The 21693-nt window shown below is 48.2% G+C and overlaps 1 protein-coding gene across 4 annotated transcripts in view; it reads right to left on the minus strand.

Annotated features, from left to right (window-relative positions):
- Positions 1–1143: 1143 nt before the first annotated feature.
- MOB3B (MOB kinase activator 3B) overlaps positions 1144–21693 on the minus strand; it is a 183072-nt gene continuing 162522 nt past the window's right edge. For all 4 annotated transcript variants that reach the window (XM_070400797.1, XM_070400798.1, XM_070400795.1 and 1 more), the window contains one exon: positions 1144–4945. In XM_070400797.1, coding sequence (XP_070256898.1) covers positions 4916–4945 — 30 coding nt within the window. In that variant the 3' untranslated portion in view covers positions 1144–4915. The remainder of the gene's footprint in view (positions 4946–21693) is intronic.

The raw sequence follows: 21693 nt of genomic DNA on the forward strand, positions 1-21693 counted from the left end.
AGTTACCTTAAGGCCATCTGGGGGAAGAGCATCCAGTCAGGGGAACAGCCAATGCAAGGCCATAAAGATGATTGTGCCTAGTGTGTGTGAGGCCAGCAAGGAGGCTGGGAGAGGGAGGCCTGGGATGGAGGGATCAAGGGGGAGCTGAGGCTTTTAATCTGAGCATAGAAAGTAGCATTGCAGGGTTTTGAGCAGAGAAGGGGCTATGTTCTCATCCACAGATAGGGCAGGGGTGGGCAGCCGGTTCCTCACTTCCAGCCAATGTTAAAAAGCCTCAGCAGCTTCCCCTTAACCACAGGCTCCTGGGGGCCAAATGCCCCTGTTGTACCTCCGTGGGATTATACTTCTGACTGAGACAAGCCCAAGTGAAGTCATTAGCCTTTAGACAAACAAACAAGTCACAATTTAGGAATTTTCCAAATGCTGCTGCCTCTTGTGGGAGTCAGTCAGCATGAAGTTTGTACAAACACATCATTGTAGATACATAATATGCAAAATCATGGAGAACGGGTATCCGGAATATTGTTCCTGAGTTAATAACAGAGGATTCTGTTGCTACCTTTTCCGGCTATGTTCTGTGCATTTCTTGAAGATGCTTAGACTCTTATCCTTTGCTGATTTGATAATATGTGAGGTCATGTCTCAGTCGTATGATACGATTTCCTCTGGAGCAGATGTTCAGCGTAATTGGATGGGCAGTAATACAGTTAGAAAATCAATCAAAGTTTAGCTAGATTGAATTGAATTTCCTCATTTAGTATTAATTTATTGTACTGGGATTTTTTGCTTCTTTTTATTATTACAAAAACTCAGATGATGAACGCTGCATTAAAATAATGAGAAGTTTCAGTTAAAGTAAGGTATTCTGATAAAATCTACTTCACGTGAAGGAGATAAGTCAGATAAAATGTATTATTGCTATAGAGTGTGATGTTACCATTGGCTTTTCAGTGACATTTATCATTTTAGTCAGTGTGGCAATGAACTTTGCTTGGACACAGAGCTGAGAATTCAGGATAATTGAAAGGTTAGATAGATTGAATGATTAATTTCTATGGAAAGTAAGTTTCTCAATTTTTGCTGTTGCAGGCCCACTGCAAGATGAAGAAATAATTGAGCACACACAGAGAAAAAGACAGAACAGACGATGGTTACGTGTCCTTTATTGTTGACATTTGGATTCCCAAGCTCACACAGAATTGATTTCATAAAAGTTCTTTCACTTTATCTTGCTTTTCTAGTTGATTTGTGTAGGCTTTTATTGTCAAACCCTTAATTTAATCACAAATGGAACTAAAAATAATCATTTTTCTGATGCAATTAGAAAAGATACTGGAAACTTTGAAATGAGAACACTAAGAGCTAGCAAAACAGCTTAATTGTCAGGCTAGAACTGGACTCTTCCCTCTAAAAGTTACAAAAATTCTTATTTACTCCTTGAAAACTTACCCAGAATTAATAACTGGCCAGAAAGAAATAGCCTGTTGTAAAGAGGTGAGCTTTTTTGTTTGTTTTGTTTTATTGTTGATATATTTTTTATTTTTTACAATATATTTTATTGATTTTTTACAGAGAGGAAGGAAGAGGGATAGAGAGTTAGAAACATCCATCAGTTGCCTCCTGCACACCCCCAACTGGGGATGTGCCCACAACCAAGGTACATGCCCTTGACTGGAATCGAACCTGGGACCCTTCAGTCTCCAGGCTGACGCTCTATCCACTGAGCCAAACCGGTTAGGGCTGTTGATATATTTTTTAAAGCAGGGAAAAATCAATTCTTTCCAAAACACGCTTTGTTTGGATAATTCTGAGAGAGAATCATCTATGTCATCAAGGACCAAAATGATCCAAGAACAAATGACAACAGGATTACCCAAGGGACACATCTGACCCCTTTGTACACACTCCTCTGAGACATGGCCATGCCTTTCCTACAGTGTTTTTCTCACAGTGTGATGCTCACGGGGTGTGGGTGTGATGGAAGGCGAGGGGCCACAGGAAGTGCTGTGCTTCCACTGGTGACCAGATTGATGGATTGGCGTAAATCACCACAAAACGGTGAGAACTCTATCCAAGTCCCTTAGTACTCTGCCAGTTAAAGAGGTGTTTAAAACAAACAAAACTCAAGGAGATACATCAAAATGGTTGAATATAATATAGATGATAATTTAGTGTGGGCAAACGGAACAGAAAATTTATCAATGTATAAAAATCAAGTTCGGACTGAACAAAGGCACAATATAGTTTGTAGAAAACATGCAATAATTTTTTACATGTTCACTCTTGGTTCCATCCTAACGCACAGTGACATGGAGAGCTTTGGGAAGGTTTCACGTTGGACTACAGAACTCTTAGCGGAGCAACAGACTTCCGAGAGAATTCTGCCAATGAGAGACGGCTAAGGGAAAAAAGGCTGAGGGCCATTGGTAATGCTCTTCAAATATGTCATGGGTATGCAGACAAAGCTCTCATTTATTATGTTTTTACTTATTCTATGTAGTCTTTGGATCTTCCTTAATGTAGGGACAATTGACAAAGTATTTTAAACTTTTATGAGGTCTGCATTGTATTTTGACATGGTTCATCAATAAGAATGAATATTTACAGAGAGAGAAAGAAAATATGGAAATGTTAACAGCTGAAAAAATGTTAACAATTGATGCCTGTGAGGAAGGGTCTATGGATGTTCATTATAATCTTCCCTTTTTGAAACTTCGCAGAAAGAAAGAAGAGTGGCTACATGTATAATTCAACTAAAACGTAGTGGGAGATGGAGAGCCAGCAGGTTCGGAGGAAGAAGTCAGGTGTCAGTGTCGGACTCAGAGCCAGGGGTGCCTGTGCGGCTGCCTGAGCTCAGGTCCTCCATGTACAATGGGATGTACTTGTGATGTGGTCGAGCCAAAAAGATAAAAAAACCAAAAGCCCTCCTGTAATGATTTTCTTTAGAATTTGCCAAACAAGGTTCTGCGGGAATAAAAATGCTCTGTAATTAAAAAATAAGAGCCGTGTGCCAGTGCTTGTCCTAGAGGAGTTGATTAGTGCAATGAGCGATATAACCAGGAGGAATCTGTTCCAAGGAGTTGAAAAAAATATTTGGATTTTTAAATTGAATGGAAATTTCAGATGCACCAACAGTGACTAGAAATAACCTTAAAAAGAATTAATAACAAATGTCTTCAGAGTCCAGCATCCTATGTGACGGAGATGCAGGAACGCAGTCCATTTTCAATGCAAAGCCCCGTGGTTGTCCCAGTTCCAGGCTTCCGAGCTCCTCCAGGTCCTTCTCGGTCCCAACGCGCACCCCACGGCACTTGCTGTGTGTGGTCCTGCAGGGGCTCTTGTTCCTGTTTCTCTGGTCCTCTCAAACATAAAAGGGCAGTGAGTTTTGCTGGCCAGAGCACAACCACACGGAGAGAGGTAGCAGCATTTGGATTCCATGAGACAACTTTAACGAGAAGCAAAGTAAGGGTTGGGTTGGGTCAATGCAGAATGCCACCGAGCCCAGACAGTCAGCCCTTTCTTAGTCTGGACGAAGAAGGAGTTCATGCTCTTAGGCTCTTGTGGCCGCCACAAATGGCTTTAATATGTTATGTATAATGAAACAGAAATCAGAGTTGCTTAGTTATTCTTTAATCGGTACTACATTACAATGCACTAATACATTCGTTTCTACTTCCCTCCACCAACGGCTATTTTGCCATATTCAAATGCTCACTGGAAGTATAGTTACCACCTAGTCACAGGCTTCCGGGGCCTCCACCGCATGGTGAATGAATCAGAGAGGTGACACTCACCTGGGTTTCAACAGGCAGGAAGTAGCCCAGAGTGGGCATCCTGTCTACTGGAATGAAAAACTTGGGGAGGATGGAAGAAGGAAATGCGCTGCAGCTCCACGGTTACCTTGGCAACTGTGGCACAATCATTGGGGCAGAAATTAATTTCAGGCCATCATGTAATACAGCAGAGGCGAGGAGAGGGTGGAGGAAGAGGAAGCGGCCATTGGCTGGGTTCAGAAGCTCAGAGGTCCAGCTGGGAAAGTTAAGGCCGTGCCCGGGAGTCTGAGCTCCATGCACCAGTTTTTTTCGCTGAAATTTGGTATTACGCAGCGACAGCCACGACCCCCCCACACACCCCCCCTCCCCAGTGAAGAACAAACACGGCACTAATCTGGCTCAGGGCTTCTGCTGACCATCCCTGGTCATTTATAACTCCCTCCCATTCCTCTCTTCTGGGAAACAGGACCAAACATCTTAAGTGGAAAGAATGGTGTGGTTATAAAAACACATTCGGTTCAGGGTGAACTGGTGACTAGAAACCAGGCTCTTCCCTGTAGGTAAGTGTGCAGACCCCGCCGGGGGCAGAGACGGCCCCCCGCAGAGTGTCCCTGATAGGATGCCTGTTAGGGAAACGGTGTGGATGCTGCCAGGGCCTCGAGTCTCCAGCTCCACAGCCCTGCGCACAGTCAGGCTACACGAGCAGGGCGGGAGTTTGCACGGACCCGAATGGGAGGAAGGCTTGTTTAGACAGACTCGCAGGGCATCCAGAGATCCAAATGCACTCGGGACTTAGAACACATGGACGGAAAAGTCGGCCGGTGGACAAGACAGAGGAGGGAAAGCACACACAGTGTCTCAGTCTCACAACCCGAATCCGGCCCAGCGCGGGCCCAGGCAGGGCTGCGGGGACTCGGAGGCTTCCTGCGGACGGGGGTGGGGGGCGGCCACTCCACAGGGCGAGGCTAGCAGCACTCAGGGTTAAGACGCAAAAGTGAGGGGCGTGTCTCTCAGGAGTCACCCAGGTGTCCCCCTCGCCGGCTCCTGGAAGTCCGAGCGCCATCTCAGCCAGGTCTCCTCCCACCCACCTGGGCCTCCAGGAGCGAGCAGCTGTCCTCTCTTCCGCAGGGTAGGGTGGGTCGCTAGTGACACATCCGGCTGGTCATCTCCTTCTGGAAAGCAGGGAGAAGGGCGGTTAGGGAACTGACAGCATTGCGGTGGCTTGTGGAAGGGTCTGACATACCCCTGTGAGCTCTGGAGCCTTTGAGCAGGATGCTGCAAGCATGGCCATGAATAAGGCTTGGCTTGCAGATGGCTTCTGTTTCGTTTTTGTTTGTTTTTTTTTTGTTTTAATCAAAGCATCTTTAAAAACACAGCTAACTGGCTGAAAATCCAGGTTGCTTGCTTTTTCTGAAATATTGCAAGACCCTTTAACTCCAGGCGCTGTGGAGAGCAGCTACAGTGTTTGGACAGGGTCAAGCCTCGGACTAATGAGAGGGCACAGTCCTCTCATTGCCACGTGCAAGTCCCAGCCTGGAGGGCAAAGCCCTCCCAGCACAATTATAGCCAACAGTTATAGCTGCAAGCTTGAACCTAGGGTCCGCACACGTGGCCCCACGTGCCTGAGTGATGTGGGCTTGATAGAGTTCTGGTGCATGTAATTGAGTAGATTCGAAACCCACGAGAACGTTGTAACCACACCCTTACTTTGCCTCGTGAAATCTGGCTATAAAATAAAGACACAGCTTGTAGTCCGTGGCACTGTCGCTAGCTCTCCATCGGAGAGGACAGCGTCCCACCCTGACCCAGCTTTCATTCTCTTGTCTGTCTTTTCTCCATCCTTCCCCGCCCCCTCTCAGGCTCACCGAACCTAGATGAGCTGGCTTGGCACGAGCTGCCCCTTCAGAGGCAGGACATGCTTTCCAGGCCCCCCACTCCCACTGGTCTCGCCATCAGGAACCAAGTACCATGTACAGATGGATAGGATCGCTGGATTTATGCTGCTGTGTTTCTTGGAGAATAATATCTCTTTACCTAAGTTTCCATCAAAGATTGAAAAGATGAAGCACAGTCTAAGTGGGTATAAGTCAAGAAAAGCAGGAGGCAAGACATTTCTTACTGGAAAGGCAGACTATACTAATGGGTCTGACATGCAACCAACCACCTTGCCTCTTACCCCCCTACCACCTGAGTGGCTCTCATGGGCATGTTCAGGGGCTAAAGGTGCCACCTGTTCTCATTCTCTGGGCCTCTGCACAGGCTGAGCCTCTCGTCTGTGCCTGCTCCTACCACATCCTGCCCTCTTTCCTTGGCTACTCGCCATAATTTTTCCCAAACAGCAAGAGAAATTCACTGCCTGGCACACCTTCCTACACTCCCTCCCACCCCACTGTGAAGCTAGCCACTCCCTCCGCTTGTGCCCACCTGGATGGAGTCCTGCATGCAACGAGCTGGTCCACACTCTGTGTGTGGGCACGGACTATGGGCCTTCACTACTGTGAGTGACTAAGTGTCAGGAAAAAGAAACTCTCATTTGATCACACATGTGCTTCTACCATGTATCCCTCACTTTGCACAGTGCCTGGCACAGGGCAGCGGCTCCTCTTTCCTCATCCAGGGCCTGGAAGGCAGGCTACAATGAGCCCTGCCCTGTGCAGCATTTGGCAGGACACGTTCATCTAGTAGATGAATGAGCTGCGTCCAAGTCCCACCTGCTGCAGAACTGATGCCAGATGCTGCACCCCTTGCACACTGGCTCTGGATCACCCCAGCCTAGAAAATAGGAGTAAAAGGAGCTTGATAATGGGTGTGTCCAGGTGCTCAGAGACTCTTGGAAAACATAACAATGTGTTGGTTAAGGAAATAACAGAACATACTAGTACATAGAAGAATTTAGCACCCCTAGAAGATTATTAAATGCATGCAAGTACGTACAGATACATAAACTGAAAAATTAAATGAGCACCTATTTAGGCCTATTACTTGTACTATGTAGCAGGTGCCTGGGAGATGAGGTTGCTGTTTGCAAGGAGCTATAGTCTATCTGGGAGAAAGAGCTATAAATCACAAGCTAAAATATAATAACACTAGTGGCCCGGTGCACAAAATTCATGCATGGGTGTGTGTGTGTGGGGGGGGGGGGGTGTCCTCGCCTGCACCCTCTCCAATATGGGACCCCTCAGGGGATGTCTGACTGCCGGTTTAGGCCCAATCCCTGTGGGGCAGTCGGACATCCCTCTCGCAATCCAGGACCGCTGGCTCCTAACTGCTTACCTGCCTGCCTGCCTGATTGCCCCTAACCACTCTGCCTGCCAGCCTGATCAACCCCAACTGCCCCCCCTTCCAGCCTGATCACCCCTAACTGCCCGCCCATGCTGGACTGATTGCTTCCAACTGCCCCCCTTCCCGCTGGCCTGATTGCCCCCAACTGCCCCTCCTGCCAGCCTGCTCCCCCGCAACTGACTCCCCTGCTGGCCTGCTCGCCCTCAACTGCCCCCACCCCCCGCCGCTGGCCTGTTCACTCCCAACTGCCCTCGCCTGCCAGCCTGATCACCCCAGAAGGTCTCCCAGTCTAATTAGCATATTACCCTTTTATTAGTATAGATTCCCTGGCCAGTGTGGCTCAGTTGGTTGGAGCATTGTCCCGTACACTGAAAGGTTGTGGGTTTAATTCCAGGTCAGAGTGCATACTCAGATTTCAGGTTTGATCCCTGGGTTGGGGTGTGTGCAGGAGGCAACCAATTGATGTTTCTCCCTCTTCCTCTCCCTTTCTCTTCTTTTCTTGCCAAAATCAATGGGACATATCCTCGGGTGAGGACTTAAACAATAAAAAAAATTCAATGACATACATGCAAACATTTAGAGGAAGGGAGGCCGTGAGGTATGGTAGAACTGAATTCACCCACATTTACAATTTTTAAAAATATGTTCTTATTGGTTTTTAGAGAGAGAGAGGGAGAGGGTGAGATAGAAACATCAATGAGAAACATCGATTGGCTGCCTCCTGCACGCCCACACTGGGGATTGAGCCCACAACCCAGGCATGTGCCCTGACCAGGAATTGAACTGGCCACCTCTTTCACCCACATTTAGATCCCACTTCTGCACTCACTACCCTTGTGTGACCTCTCTGTGCCTTTGGGTCTTGGCTGAAATGCCCCTTTTTAGGGTGCCTTCTATAACCTCCGAGACAGCCCCACCTCTACCCTGCGGTGCCCATATTCCATCATGTAACCATTCCCCTAACCCTGTGAAGTGAGACTGCCACCCCATTGGACTGAGGCGCAAACAGGCTCAGAGACTGAGGACAATTTAACAAAGCCACACAGGAAGTGGCAGGGGTGGGATTCGAACTCAGGGCTGCGTGCAAAGGCCAGACGTTCCTGTGAATATGCATTCAGATGATGTTGATTCAATACTGACTTATATATATAGTAATCACAGATGGTCGCAGTCATTCCTGAATTTTCAAAATGCCAGAGATGTATTTTCATCACCCAGACTCATGCCTCTTTGAATTACAGGTGCCATAAATACTCAAACACTTATGCCACTAAAGACTGCAGGCACTAGAAGTAGGGAAACAAACAACAACAACAAAGCAGAAGAGGGAACTGTCTGAGAGCGCACAGAGGGCTTATCCGAAGCCCTTGAGCTAGTCTGTGAAAAGCCAGGACCGGTGCCTCCTTACACACCCTGCAGCCCCAAATGCAGGAGAGAAGCTGCCCCCTGGAATGTCCCCTGACATCCTCAGAGAGACAGGGCGCTTGCAACAGCTTATCAGAAACTCCAGGAAGGCAGGCTCAGTTGGATGCACCCTTCAAAAGCCTTCAAAGCTGTATTCTAGCACTTCCCCACGGGGTGGCGCACAAGGAGCTGGTTAAGAAACAATGGATTCCGTGGGGGAAACCCCACACCCCAAACTGGCGAGGATAGGGTTCCATAGTTTTCCTCCTCATCAACGCCCTCCCGCAGGCCCTGGCAGGACCAGCGTACTCCTTTCTCCTGAGGAGAGAGGCCTAAACCACTCCCGGGTGCTCTCTGCGGACGCCTTTGCCAGTGCAGGAGCTGGGGCATTCGGGGAGTGTGGAGGCATGCCGCTGAAGAACTCCACAGGGTGCTGACAAGGCTTCTGCCGCAGTTATGAGAATTTTCAGAGAAATGTTCATAAGGACTGTATTTGGCCTGTATTTGAAGATTTTTTAAAGCACTAGGTTTTTAAAAATAAATTTATTTATTTTGTTAATCCTCACCCAAGGATATTTTCCCATTAATTTTTAGAGAGAGTGGAAGGGAGCGGGAGAGACAGAGAGAAACATCTGTTAGATATACATCTATTGGTTGCCTCCCACACGCGCCCCAATTAGGGCCAGGGATCAAGCCTGCAACCCAGTTATGTGCTCTTGACTGGAATCGAACCCGGGACCCTTCAGTCCAAGGGCCAGTGCTCTGTCCATGAAGACAAACCAGCTAGGGCTGACGCACTAGATTAAAAAAAAATCTATCCTTAAGGAAAGAGGAAAGCTGGGTTTGGGTTCTCCTCATTCAGTAACACTTGCTTCCATGTAAGGGAGCATTGATTCCACCAAGTCCCTGGTTCTCCACTATCAACAGGAGCAATTTCCTACTCCACCCCCTGGCAAGCAACGCAGTTTATAACAGGGACCTCCCCGCCCTTCACCTCCTATTGAGTGGACCCCCACCCACTCCTACTCCCCCTGGAGTCCTCCCTGGTCTCCAACAGGCCATGGCCTATCAAGGTTTTCAGTAGTTTCTCATAGGCTGTTTGTTCTGGGAGAAGCTTTCTGCTCTCCCAACCTGGCAAACTTGACACCCTTCAAGATTCAACTGTCAGCTCCCAGGAGGGTTCCCGGCCCCCTTCCTGGGCGCCCCATCACTGCTTGCACGCTCCCGTCACACCCCTCTCCACCAGCAGTGGGCTTCAGCATCCATTTTCCCCCGAAACTGAGAAGACCTTTAAAACCTTGTTGTACGTGAGAGTATGATGTGGGATACGTTGGTCCTCACATAACAGTATATACGGTTTGATCCAATTATTTTGGGGAAAAGTACAAACAAAATATGAGCGCAACATAACTGGATCAAACCATAGGTACTGTAATTAGTATAATTTTGATTCATTCCCACAGGACGGCTACTGCTGGGCTGCCTGTTGTCATTTTTTTATTTGACCGTCTAAGGGAGCAGAGGCCAGTGCCCTGACTGAGGAGTCGGGGATTGCGTGTTTAGGAAGTTCTTGCGGCACACGGGTTGAAAATTGCTGCACTACATCACACGTTTCAGTAACCTAGTTTTTACATGAAACAGAGACAAATAATTGATATCTACTGGGTGTCTGTTATTGTGCTAGCAAGCAATTTTAGCAAGTTAACATTAGGAATTATAAAATAAACTCCAAAAACAATGACAAAAGTACGGAATCATAGACTCTGCTAAAGCTGGGAGAACACAGATATTGTCTAGTCCAACTGATTCATTTCAGAGGCGTGAAAACCCAGACCAAGAGAGCCCGTGACCTGCCTGAGGTGGCACAACTACATAATGGCAGAAACACTCTGCCCTTCAGGCTGATTTGAGAAAAGCAAGAGTGTGAACAAGTCTTTTTTAGAGCTGGCTCAGGGAGCGCCAGGTAAAATCTTTCTCCCGCCAGGCTCTCCTCAACCTACACTCCTTCAGTGGCTGTCCACAGTCTTCAAACCGAGTCCCACCCTTCGCATACAATGCTCTTCTTGATCTGGCCTCTTCTCAGCTACCCAGCCTCAGATCCCAACTCTCCCCAACTCTCCTCTCCTGCTCCAGTGGTTCTCAACCTTCCTAATGCCGCGACCCTTTAATACAGTTCCTCATGTTGTGGTGACCCCCAACCATAAAATTATTTTCGTTGCTACTTCACAACTGTAATGTCGCTACTGTTACGAATTGTCATGTAAATATCTGATATGCTATATGTGTTTTCCGGTGCTCGTGACCCACAGGTTGAGAACCGCTGTCAGCAATCCCTGTATATATGCTTGCGTTTGCTCCTGGCTTCCCACAACCCCTCTCTCCCAACTCTATATCCTTCAAGGCTCTTGCTCAGTGCTGCTTCCTGGACAACACTCTTACCTCCCCACCTCCCCGCCGCATCCCCATGAAGTGGCAGGCCTTCCTCTTCCGGTTTCCCTGTGATCCTTGATCACTTACTGGTTCCAGCACGCGATTGCTCTGGGGGAGATGAACCACATCTTGTTTCTATTTGGATTCGGGTGCAAAAGCTCTGACACATTCAGGGACTTAAAAACATTTGTTAATGAAACTAAATCCAACGGAGAACAAAATTATTAGGTCTATAGACCCAGTGAGATGAGAGGTGGAGGGAAATCTGCACTGAGGACCTACTCTGTCCTCATGAGGCAGGCACCTACTCTGAGGCACTTGCATTTATTTTGTGTATTTCTTTCTCAGGACGCTACGAACTACAGTTTGCTTTTTCTAATTTGCAGAGGAGGACACGGAGGCTCAGAGAATGGAAGGAACTTGCCCAACTTCACACAGCTAGCAAGTGAAAGAATAAGGATTAGCACCCGTATTTGGTTGACCAGAGAACAAAAATAAACAAAAAACATACTGTTTCCATTACTCTGCGGGGGGCTGGAATAAAAGGAAAAGAGTAAGGGAGGCCTTTGTTTTTCTAGTGCTTTAACCCATATTAGGACTAGCAGTTCAGGAGAAGGAGAGCCCTGCTGAACTTCTGTGAAAAAGACTTTTATGTAAATGAGGCCCTCTCCCATCAGCCACCAGGAGAAAACCAATGGCTTAAAACTGGGCAGTTTGAAGCACTCAACCTAATGGTAGGTTTGGCCCTAAGAGGGAAGTGAATTGCCTCTCAGCTATGAGCACACACACATACACACACTTCCCCCACTAAGGGCTCTTTCTCAACACATTTTAAAGGTAATATGTTAAGGTAACTGCTGCTGAAAAGACAGAGAAACGGTGAGTCACCAGAAAAGGCAGTCAGGCTGGTGCTCTTTCTACAAAGTGCTTCCTTGCCCACCTGCTCAGTCTCAGCCCCCCGCCACAGCTGGAGCGTGGCCATGTCTAGCCAGGAATCAGCCACCAGTCTCCGCCCTGATAGAGACTTGGGAAGGTCCCTTTTAAATGCTGCAAGAACCACTGGGACATTTCGGCTGGGGCTGGGTTGGGGATGTGGGTAACACCAAAGCCGTATTATGGGGAAGACTTTCACTCCTGACAGTAAAGTTAGGCCCCCCGTGTGTGTGTGGCGGGGGGGGGGGGGGGGGGGGGGGTGGCAGAAGGGGGGAGATACCCAGGTCAGAAAGATGGTTCCTGTGTACCTTCCATCCTATAAATTCCATTTCTTAACAGGCTTTAAAACCACCAATTTGTATCTGCATTCTCCATTTGTTTCTTTTGTTATTGGCTACATTTTCCCTTCCCTAACATTGTGTGGATCAAACATGTTGACATGAGAAATTCCATTTCTCTCAGGAGTCTTCCCCCCTTCCCTCCTCCATCCAAACAACTGTGTTGGTGACGTCATTGCCAAGATTTCATCAGAACCAGCCAATCCCCTCGCTCCTCCAGGGTCCTCAGCCCCTGCCCACACCCATCTCCCTGAGGCCATATTCCACAGTGGGAGTCAAGCAGGTATTGGGCTATTTCCTTACCGAGATCTAACTCACTGGTAGCAAAAGCAAGTCCCTTTGAAATTGTCAGGTCAGTACGAATCACTCCAAGATATGCCTCAGTGGTATGTGGCTTGTTGTGAGCTAAAGGCCTCTTTAGCTTCAGGCTCACGAGGACCTTCTGCCCCTCCCTTAGCTTCCTAGAAGAACTTGAATTAGGGGCCTTGTCCAATATGAAGAGATTATCAGCAATAACCTCTTCTGACCTATCTATCTATATGGCAGAACACACTTCTAATTACTAAACAGCTCTCTTCTTAGCATCCTGCAATGACCTTCTGAAGCCCTCCAGGCACCGTACCTCATCCCTCGCTCAGGATTTCTTATGCACCCATGTTCCCTTTCTGTTTTTGAGCCTCTCATGCATGTGGGGTCTCTAATTCATGTGTGGGGGGGTTCCCAAACACATATATGTAATTAAATTTGGCCTTTTCCTCTTGCTAATCTGTCTCATGACTATTTGATCATTAGACCAGCCAAAAGAACCTTGAGTTTCTTCCTCCCCCACAACGAGAAGCAGAAAAAAATGCAAGTTGACATCAGCAAGGGATGACGCAGTAGTTAAACCACGTGGTAATTCCTGAGTGTAGACACGGGCAAGGTTCAGTGAGGTTTCTTCGAGCATCAGGACACTATGAGCAGCATGACCATCCTGGTGTCAAGAATTCCAGGAATAGATCAAACCCGCAACTCGGGCATATGCCCTTGACCGGGTGGGACCCTTCAGTCCGTAGGCCAATGCTCTATCCACCGAGCCAGGCCAGTTAGGGCTTATGGAGATTTTGATTTGAATTTCTCTGATGGTTGGAGACGTTGAGGATCTTCTCATGTACCTGTTGGCCATCTGTATGTCTTCTTTGGGAGAATGTCTATTCAGATGCTCTACCCATTTTAAAATCAGTTGTTTACTTTTGCAATGGAGTTATATGAATTCTCTATATATTTTGGATATTAGCCTCTTATCAGATATATGCTTTGCAGATGTTTTCCCCATTCAGGAGGTTGCCTTTCATGTTGTCGATGGTTTTCTTTGCTGTGCAGAAACTTCTTAGTTTGATGTAGTCCTACTTGTTTATTTTGCTTTTGCTGTCAGATTAAAAAAACTATTGTCAAGAAAAAAAAAAAAGAATTCCAGGAATGGGCAGGTGTGGTTTTAGGAGCTATAGATGTGGAAGCGGAGGTGACATTGTCTTAAGGTATTTGATAAGAATCAAAATCAGCTGTTGTCTCCAAATCCTTCATCTGAAGGACTCAGCATGTCCTGGGACACCAGGCTGCCTACTGACTCCAAGTGAAAGGTCTACCCTCTAATCCCTGCTGGTATCAACCCAGCAGCTGGGAAGGAGCTGCTGAAAGCCAGAGGCATAAAACTTGTTCCTGCTCATCTCCACCTCCCAGCAGATAAAGTCCCAGCAAGTTCCAGGGGCTGCAAGCATCTCAGGACCGCCTCCCTCCCTCCAGCCTCGCACACGCCTTGCTTGTTTGCGTCTATATCTGTGCTGTTTGTTCCGCAGGGAGAGTCCCATTCCCTTCCCCGGCCCGGAACACGCCTGTCCATCCATCCCTGCCCTGCTGACGCATCTCTGAGGTTACACGCTGCAGAGAGCGAGACAGTGATTCAGAGAAAGGAAAAGTCTCAGCCCCAGGGCCTGTCAGACAGCTAGCTGTCCCTCAGACAGGGGGGCAGTTCTGCTCTGAGGGGCAGGGTCCCCCTTTAAGAGGCAGCCCCGGAAAAACAGCAGGCTGCTTGCTGCAGGGAAATCCCTGGAAGAAGAGCGAACAATTGAAAGAAAAACAAGCAAATACTAAACATCCCACCTGCCCTTGGGCACAGGGGGCCTGGGTGTCGGGACCACAGCTGTCCACCTGCGGTCAGAGCTCCCTCCACGCGTCGTTTCTCCTCTCGCTTCCTAGAATCCAAACAGCTGCATGTGTCAGAGAAGGTAACATTGGTCCTTCCCAAATGCCTTGACAATTCCCCGGGAAAGGGCCCCCACCCCACCGCTCCCCTGGTTAGGCAAGTAGTTGCAGGGGCTGGGCACTGGGGCATGACTGTCTTGGGAGCTCTCACTCCACCCACAGTGAAGGCCCAGAGAGAAGGACGGCTCTGCCTTGGCCTGTAGCAGGGCCACTCAGTGCCTTCTCCAGGGGCGCGAGCCTACCTCCCCTCCTCCGCTGGACCTCACCTTTCCAAGTGGTTCCTGGCCCTGCGGAAGGTCACAGGTCCCTGAGTCCGCCTCGGAGATTGAGTCCTGCTTGCCCCCAGGGCTCAGAGCACTTTGTTCCTGTCCTCAGAGCCTTTGAAGCAAGGAGGATGCAGCTCCAGCCCAGGGCAGGTGCCCAGAGCAGGGGTCACGGGCAGGGCCTACACATGGTTTTTAGAACTATTTTTCTTAATGTAGTTGCATCTGCTCAATGGGAGTTGGGAGAACGAACTCTGGTAGGAGACTGACACCAGCCACTTTGAATGAATTTTGGAGCAAGGCTTTAGACATATAAATAACTTGGTGAATGAATGAATGAATGAATGAGTGTCAGGTCACACAAACGGAATAAGGAAGACGGGGCAGTGGCGTAAAGCCTTAAGTAATCGACAATAGTGTGCTGTGCTCCCGCCCACCACTCTTGCACTTTCCCCATGTGCCAGGCACTGTGCTCACCGCTGTACATCCATGATCTCATCCAGTCCTCCCAGCTGCCTATGTCCTGAGGGGCGTAGTCCTCATTTTACAGATGAAACACCTGAGGTTAAGCACCCTGGTCAAAGGTTAGGGTAGTCAAGGTTGGAACGTGACGCCCCGTCTTCCTAACGAGTGCCCTGGCATCGTGCCCACGGGATCTTCATTCATACCCGCAGGTGCTTTCGGCTCAGCCTCTGAGTCAGCGGCCGCACGAAGCTGGCGCTGGCCAGGGGAGCAGGGACTGGCTGGGGAACCACTCGTGGGCGGCCACAGCTGGGGCCGCTGTCTTTCCTTGCCAGCATCCCACAGTCTGAATTCCTATGAGGCAGGCAGGGCAGCCAAACTACAAACATTTTTTTAAAAATTCCTCCCAACTTACAGGACGTGTGGGAGCCAACCAGCACACAGGAATTAAAAACGTCCTTTCTGCTTTCTGTCAGGGACGTGGGTGGCAAACGAGCCAAAAGGAATAAAAATAGAAGCCTGGCAGGCTGGCCCTTCCTCTTCGGGAAAAACCAGTATTTATTTGATTAATTCTGTTCCTAAACAGCAGCCCACACTGCTGACCCGGAGGGCGCGCCCCGACGGGGTGTGTGAACCTGTGCACATACTTGCACGCCCCGAGTACATGCACACGTCTGTAGGGATGGATAAACACACAGACCTGCCACCCACGGAGAATATTTACTCAGGCGATACACGAGTCACGCTGCTCTTCTTTCCCCAGATCCTGCAAGCATTAAAAATAAGCCGCTCTGTGTAAACATACTCAGTTTCTTGATTTACATTGGTTCCTGTAAAGGCAGATTTGCACATTTTTGAAGCTCTCTCATCTAACCTCGCCACGCACCATGAAAGCCAGAGCCTGAATCAGAGCGTTTCACCGTCACTGCATTTCTCAAGGTCTCCTTCCCGAAGCCCCACAGTCCCCCGTCCGTGCTTTGTAACATCCCGACTTACGCTGCAGACCTATCTGTGTGTCCTCCCCAATGCCAGCCTTCTCACTGGGGCTCTGTTAGCTCCTGCCCATGGCAGTGCGGGAGTCCACCTGACTTCTGCTGAAAGGGATGTGCCTGTATCACAGCGGGCGCAGACCCAGCCCTAGGGTGGCAGCTGCTCCTCCCTCCTCCTTCCTCGCTCTGCCGGCCCATCTCCCCTGCCTCCCTCCTTCCCACAGCCCACACTTGTCAGCACAGCTGGATTGGTTTCTGGCAGATGCTCCTCATGCCCTTGTTCAGGGGTGAGCGTGGGTGACTGAATGCACCCAGTCCCTTAGCAAGATGTAACCGATTTGAACATGGCCGGGGCCCCCCGTCGAGTTGCCCAGCTCTTGGAAGACTAGATGTGGGAGGACAGGGTATGGAATTCTGCCGTTTGCCCTGGTCACCTGGCCGGTGAAGCGGAGTTTCACTCTAGGTTAGGCTGCAGGCACACACTTTTATTTATTCTGAAAGAAGCTTAATGGGTCCAACTCTTAATGGCATTCAAGAAATCCTGAAGAAGCCTGATTCGTTATTTGGGTAAGCCATGAACTTTCAGGGCACGGGGCTCTGGAGGAAGAATTTGCCTCCCTCGGGAAGACAAAGAATTCCATAGAAACCGGTCAGCCTGGCTGAACTCACCGCAGCACAGAGCTGGCCATCGCTCATTAAGACCTCTATTGTGTATCTGACGAAAATACACGGAGATTTTTCTTCCTCGGCGAGCCTGTAATTTAGGAAGTTTGTAGTTTCTTAGCAGTCTCATGCCTTTGATGGGAACAAAGGATTGTGTTGATGGTGTATGCAGACATGAAGCAAACTGAACTTGCATTTTAGTAAAATAAGTTCTACTGCTAGGAGTTTGACTGCCACCAATTGAAACCTGTTCCCAGGCTTCCCTGGAGAGAAAGTGAGCCTCCCCAGAGCTGTAGGGGTGATGACCATTTTGTGTCCCAGTCTGTCACTGACGTCACCTCCCGGGTGGTCCTTCTCCTTCTCCGATGGCGAAACTGGAATGTGCAGAGGTGAGTGACTTACCCAAGCTTACTACTTGGCAGAGAGAGAATATGAACCAAGATCTGTCATTCAGATCTTGTCAACGGGCCTTGGAATCTGTATTTCCTTCTGTGTCAGGGACCTCAAAATTGCAGCCCACGGACTCATGTTCAGTCCACACATGTTCCGTATGGCTCATAAGTTACGAATGATCTTTACATTTGTAAATTGTTGAAAAAAAATCAAAGGAAGAGTCATATATTATTACACATGAATGCTAGATGACATTCAAATTTCAAGTTCATTTAAATAAAGTCCTATCACAGACACACCCATTTGTTGGTCTTGTGTACGGCTGCTTCCCCAGTTCAATGGCGGAATTGAGCAGTTGACTGAGACCATGAATGGCCCACAAGCCAAAGCATTTAGCATCTGAATCTTTACAGAAAAAGTGTGTTAAGCCCGCTCTGCAGCCTGCAGACACCATGAGGGGTGTGATTCTGAAGGCTTAGAGCCCCGTGGTTATAAACGGGTCCCCATGCTGCCTTTCCAAAATCGCCCTGACCATGAACAAGCCAACATTTCTCCTATCTTTGGACAGCAGTGATGCTGCACCAGGAAGAAAACACGTGTAAAACAAGAACGGAGGAAACTCTGCCTGCGTCCCTTCAAACTACAGTTTGGGGGCTTTCAGAATGCAGAAGAGGCAAGCCCTTCTTTCTTATACTCAGTGCTGGGGTCCAACCCCAGCAGGTCCAGGGGTCCCCAAAGGTGTGGACGGAGTCGGCGAAGAAGGAATGGCACGGGGTCAGCGTTCAGTTGATCAGCATAGCGAGGTTCTCCCTCCAGGATCTCAAGCCAGGAACTCCAGCCGAGTTCTGGTCAGGAGTTCTGGTTAGGAACTGATGAGTATCTGATGTTTATTGTCTTGTTACATCCGTATTTATACCAGCCGATTTTAATCCTGTCAATTTCTATTACAAAAGTTGGGCGCCAATTGCTGGGGTCCAACCCCAGCAGGTCCAGGGGTCCCCAAAGGTGAGGACGGAGTCGGCGAAGAAGGAATGACATGGAGACAGCGTTCAGTTGATCAGCAGCCTAGCCAGGATCTCTAGCCAAGTTCTGGTCAGGATCTCCAGCCAGGTGCTGTGTCCATGTTCTCTTGCTAGGTTCTCCAGCCAGGTTCTGTCCAGGTTCTCCAGCCAGGTTCAGTCACCAGGTTCTAGTCAGGTTCTCTTGCCATGTTCTGTCTAGGTTCTCCAGCCAAGTTCTGTAGCCAGGTTCTGTCCAGGATCTTTTGCCATGTTCTCTGGCTAGGTTCTGGTTAGGATCTGACGTTTATTGTCTTGTTACATCCGTATTTATACCAGCCGATTTTAATCCTGTCAATTTCTATTACAAAGGTTAGGGCGTTTCTTATCTCCATTCCAGGGAGTAAAGATTATGTAGCTTAACTACCCGCCTGGCACTTAATTAAGGGGTTGTATCCCCTCCCTAACCTCAGGGAAAAATTCCTACCTGGGGAAACAACCTTTCTCGGAGAGGTGACTTTGGTTAAAACACATAGCGCCAAGAAGGGGAGCAAACATATTAAGAACAGTATGCCATATACGCCAGGTCCCTTGAACAGCAAGGATGGACCGGCTCCCGGCAACTCAGAGTCCCAATTAAAGAGCCACAAAGACAATATGAGTTTTACATAAAGGGGATGTTTCATAGGACTACTAAAGCAATGTTTACCTGCTATGGCTCCTTCCTCACTCTTTACTGATATTTTGTTTTGAAGCTGCAATTTTGGACTTTTTAGCGATAGAGATAGAGGTCGTTATGTGCTGTGTTGCAACCATGTGTTTTGCTCTCAACAGTAGAGGGAATTTGTCCAGCGTATTGACAGTGGGTAGCAGCCCTGCTTCAGTCGAAGAGGAATAAGAGCAGGTTTGCTTTTCGTTTATGTACTTTTTGTTGCCCATTTCCAACTGCACATCCTAAAGACTTGACTCGAATATGAAAACAAAAATTAAAAATAGCAATCATGCTTAGTGATGAAGAGTTCTGGAGATGGATGGTGGTAATAGTTGCACAACCATGTGAGTTTGCTTAATGCCACTGCACTGTACACTGACAGACAGGATGGTAAATTTTATGTTACATGTGTTTTGCCACAATTTAAAGTAAAATTTAAGAAAAAGACAACAATAAAGGCCCCATAAATACCCATTTTGGAAAAAACAATTTCAAAAGCTTCAAGGGAGAAGATTATTACATATAATTCCATTAACAAAATAAAAAACCGAAACTCTCAGAGAACGGATTCTGAGAGATTTGAAGCTTTATCAGGAATAAATGAGCATCGATGTGTGTGCTTGTACACATGTGTGTGCGTGTGCTTATGCATGTGTTTTCCAGAAGATATTCATGTCCACTTAATTACTTCCCTCTGTTAACACTATCAATATTGGAAATAAAATGCTTACATGAATTCCTCCATTTAGAATAATCTCTTTTCATGCAAAATATCAAGCACCCTTGCACCGGCAACAGAAACCAAAATAAAAAGTGACTATGTCTGAGAACCTCTTGTAACTAACATCTTACACCCGAGACAGCAAAGACAGAGCCCACATCCAGTGAGCGCCTATGAAGTTTCCTCAACGTTCAAAGGCTGTTGTCAACACCAGGGTAAGAGAAAGCTCTGAAAAAAGAGGAAACCACAATAGAAACCTTATATTATAAATGGAATGTAGAGATGAGAGGGCCTGCCAGTCTTAATGAAAACCCTTCCTCTTCAATCATTAGCTCGTAAAACTGAAACCAGCATGTGCTGGATGTGGGCAAACATCTTATTTGACTCCTGTCCGCTTTGCCAATGTTTTTCGAAGGTGAAGAAGATGCAGTCCCGCGAGTGGAGGCTGGGAGAACGCCGGCACCATGTGCCAGGGCCCCAGAGCAGGGGTGGGGTGTGGCGGGGTTTCTGAAGGCTCCACTGTTTGGGGTGAGCAATACAATAACAACAGCTGCTTACGGTCCAGGCCGGGCAGCGACAGGGTCAGCAATCTCAATGCCAACTGGCGATGACACTGGCCGTGTCACGTGAAAGCAGTGACAAAGGGACAGACGTGCTCTGTGTCTCCTGGTGCCTGCAGCAGCCCCGCCACTGCGGACCAGCAACGGTGAGGGGCACAGGGCAGCATGGTGTGGGGCCCACCTCGACTCCATCACATGGCCCTGTCTTGTCTGCTTCGTATAAACCCTGTACACCCCCCAGCACACACACATGCTTCACGGATGTTCTGGGCTTTCAAGAGGAGGAAAAACTCTACAAATAACACTTGAAGCTCAGACACTGTGGATGTGCTGCCAGGTTGTAACGGGCCAGACCGTCTGCTGCCCCCCTCAGGCTCCATGTAAGGCAGGAGTGCAAAGCGATGGCCCTGAGGCAAAGTGCAAACCTAGAAAGAGTTTGTTAAGCCATTGATTTAAAAATAAAATAAAATAGCCCTGGCCGGGTGGCTCAGTTGGAGCATCGTCCTGTACACCAAAAGGCGGCAGGTTTGATACCTGGTCAGGGCACATACCTAGGTTTCAGGTTTGATCCCCAGTTGGGGCACATAGGAGAGGCAACAGATCTCTTTCTCTCTCCCTTCCTCTCTCTCTAAAATAAATAAAAATAAATAAAAATTAAAATAAAACAAAAATCATCGGCTCTCATCAGTTGCCATCACTTATAATTCTGGGGAGTTCATCTAGAATGTTAGACCTCCAGTTTCCTATGCTTTGGAAACCCGGGTCTCTACTCCCCCAGGGAAGCCATGAGCTGGGGTTGCAATGGTGGCTGCCCCCAGCTTCCTCTTTCCCACCACCTCCTTGCTAACTCGTACCTGCTAGACTGCCGGCCTCGTAGGCTTTGGATTTGGGTCTTCTGATCTCCAGATATTCAACTTTCCAAGGCAAGGTCATCCTTTCAGTTGCCCAGCACTTAGCATGAGCTCCTACTCGCTGCCAACTCATTTGAGTTCCTCAGCAATGCACATGCATGGGCTCAGACAGCAGATGGACTTGGCACGGCCTCACACCCAGATGCTGTGGAGGGAGGGGTGGGACCTGGGGGATCATCTGGCTGCTGGAGACCATCAGGACCCATGTGACTGATCCACCTCAAATGGACTTCCCGGGCAGAGGCCAGTCAGACGGGGCTTGGGAGTCAGACTGCATGTGCTGCCTCCTGCCTCCTCAGAGCCAGTGGAGTGACACTGCACAAGTCCTCCTGCCCGAAGCCCCTCCTCGCTAAAGCATTCACCTCATAGAACTGTGTGCGCATTAAATGAGGTAATACTTAAACAAATGTCCTACAGCATCTACAGTCCACGGTCCAGAGACAGTCCACAGCTTTACTCAAAAATTGTCCCTATTATGTCCTCAGAAGCTGGACATGTGAAATTTAAAAAGTACATTGTTATTACAGACCATGTAAAGTTCTTCTGTGCTGACATACTTTAATAAGACATATATTTCTACCATAAACCTCTGTTCTAAATAATATACTATAGAAATACAG

Source organism: Myotis yumanensis, unplaced genomic scaffold, assembly GCF_028538775.1.
Source record: "Myotis yumanensis isolate MYYU_CA2020_CCGP unplaced genomic scaffold, mMyoYum1.0.hap1 SCAF_21, whole genome shotgun sequence".
In the NCBI taxonomy this organism is placed as follows: domain Eukaryota; kingdom Metazoa; phylum Chordata; class Mammalia; order Chiroptera; family Vespertilionidae; genus Myotis; species Myotis yumanensis.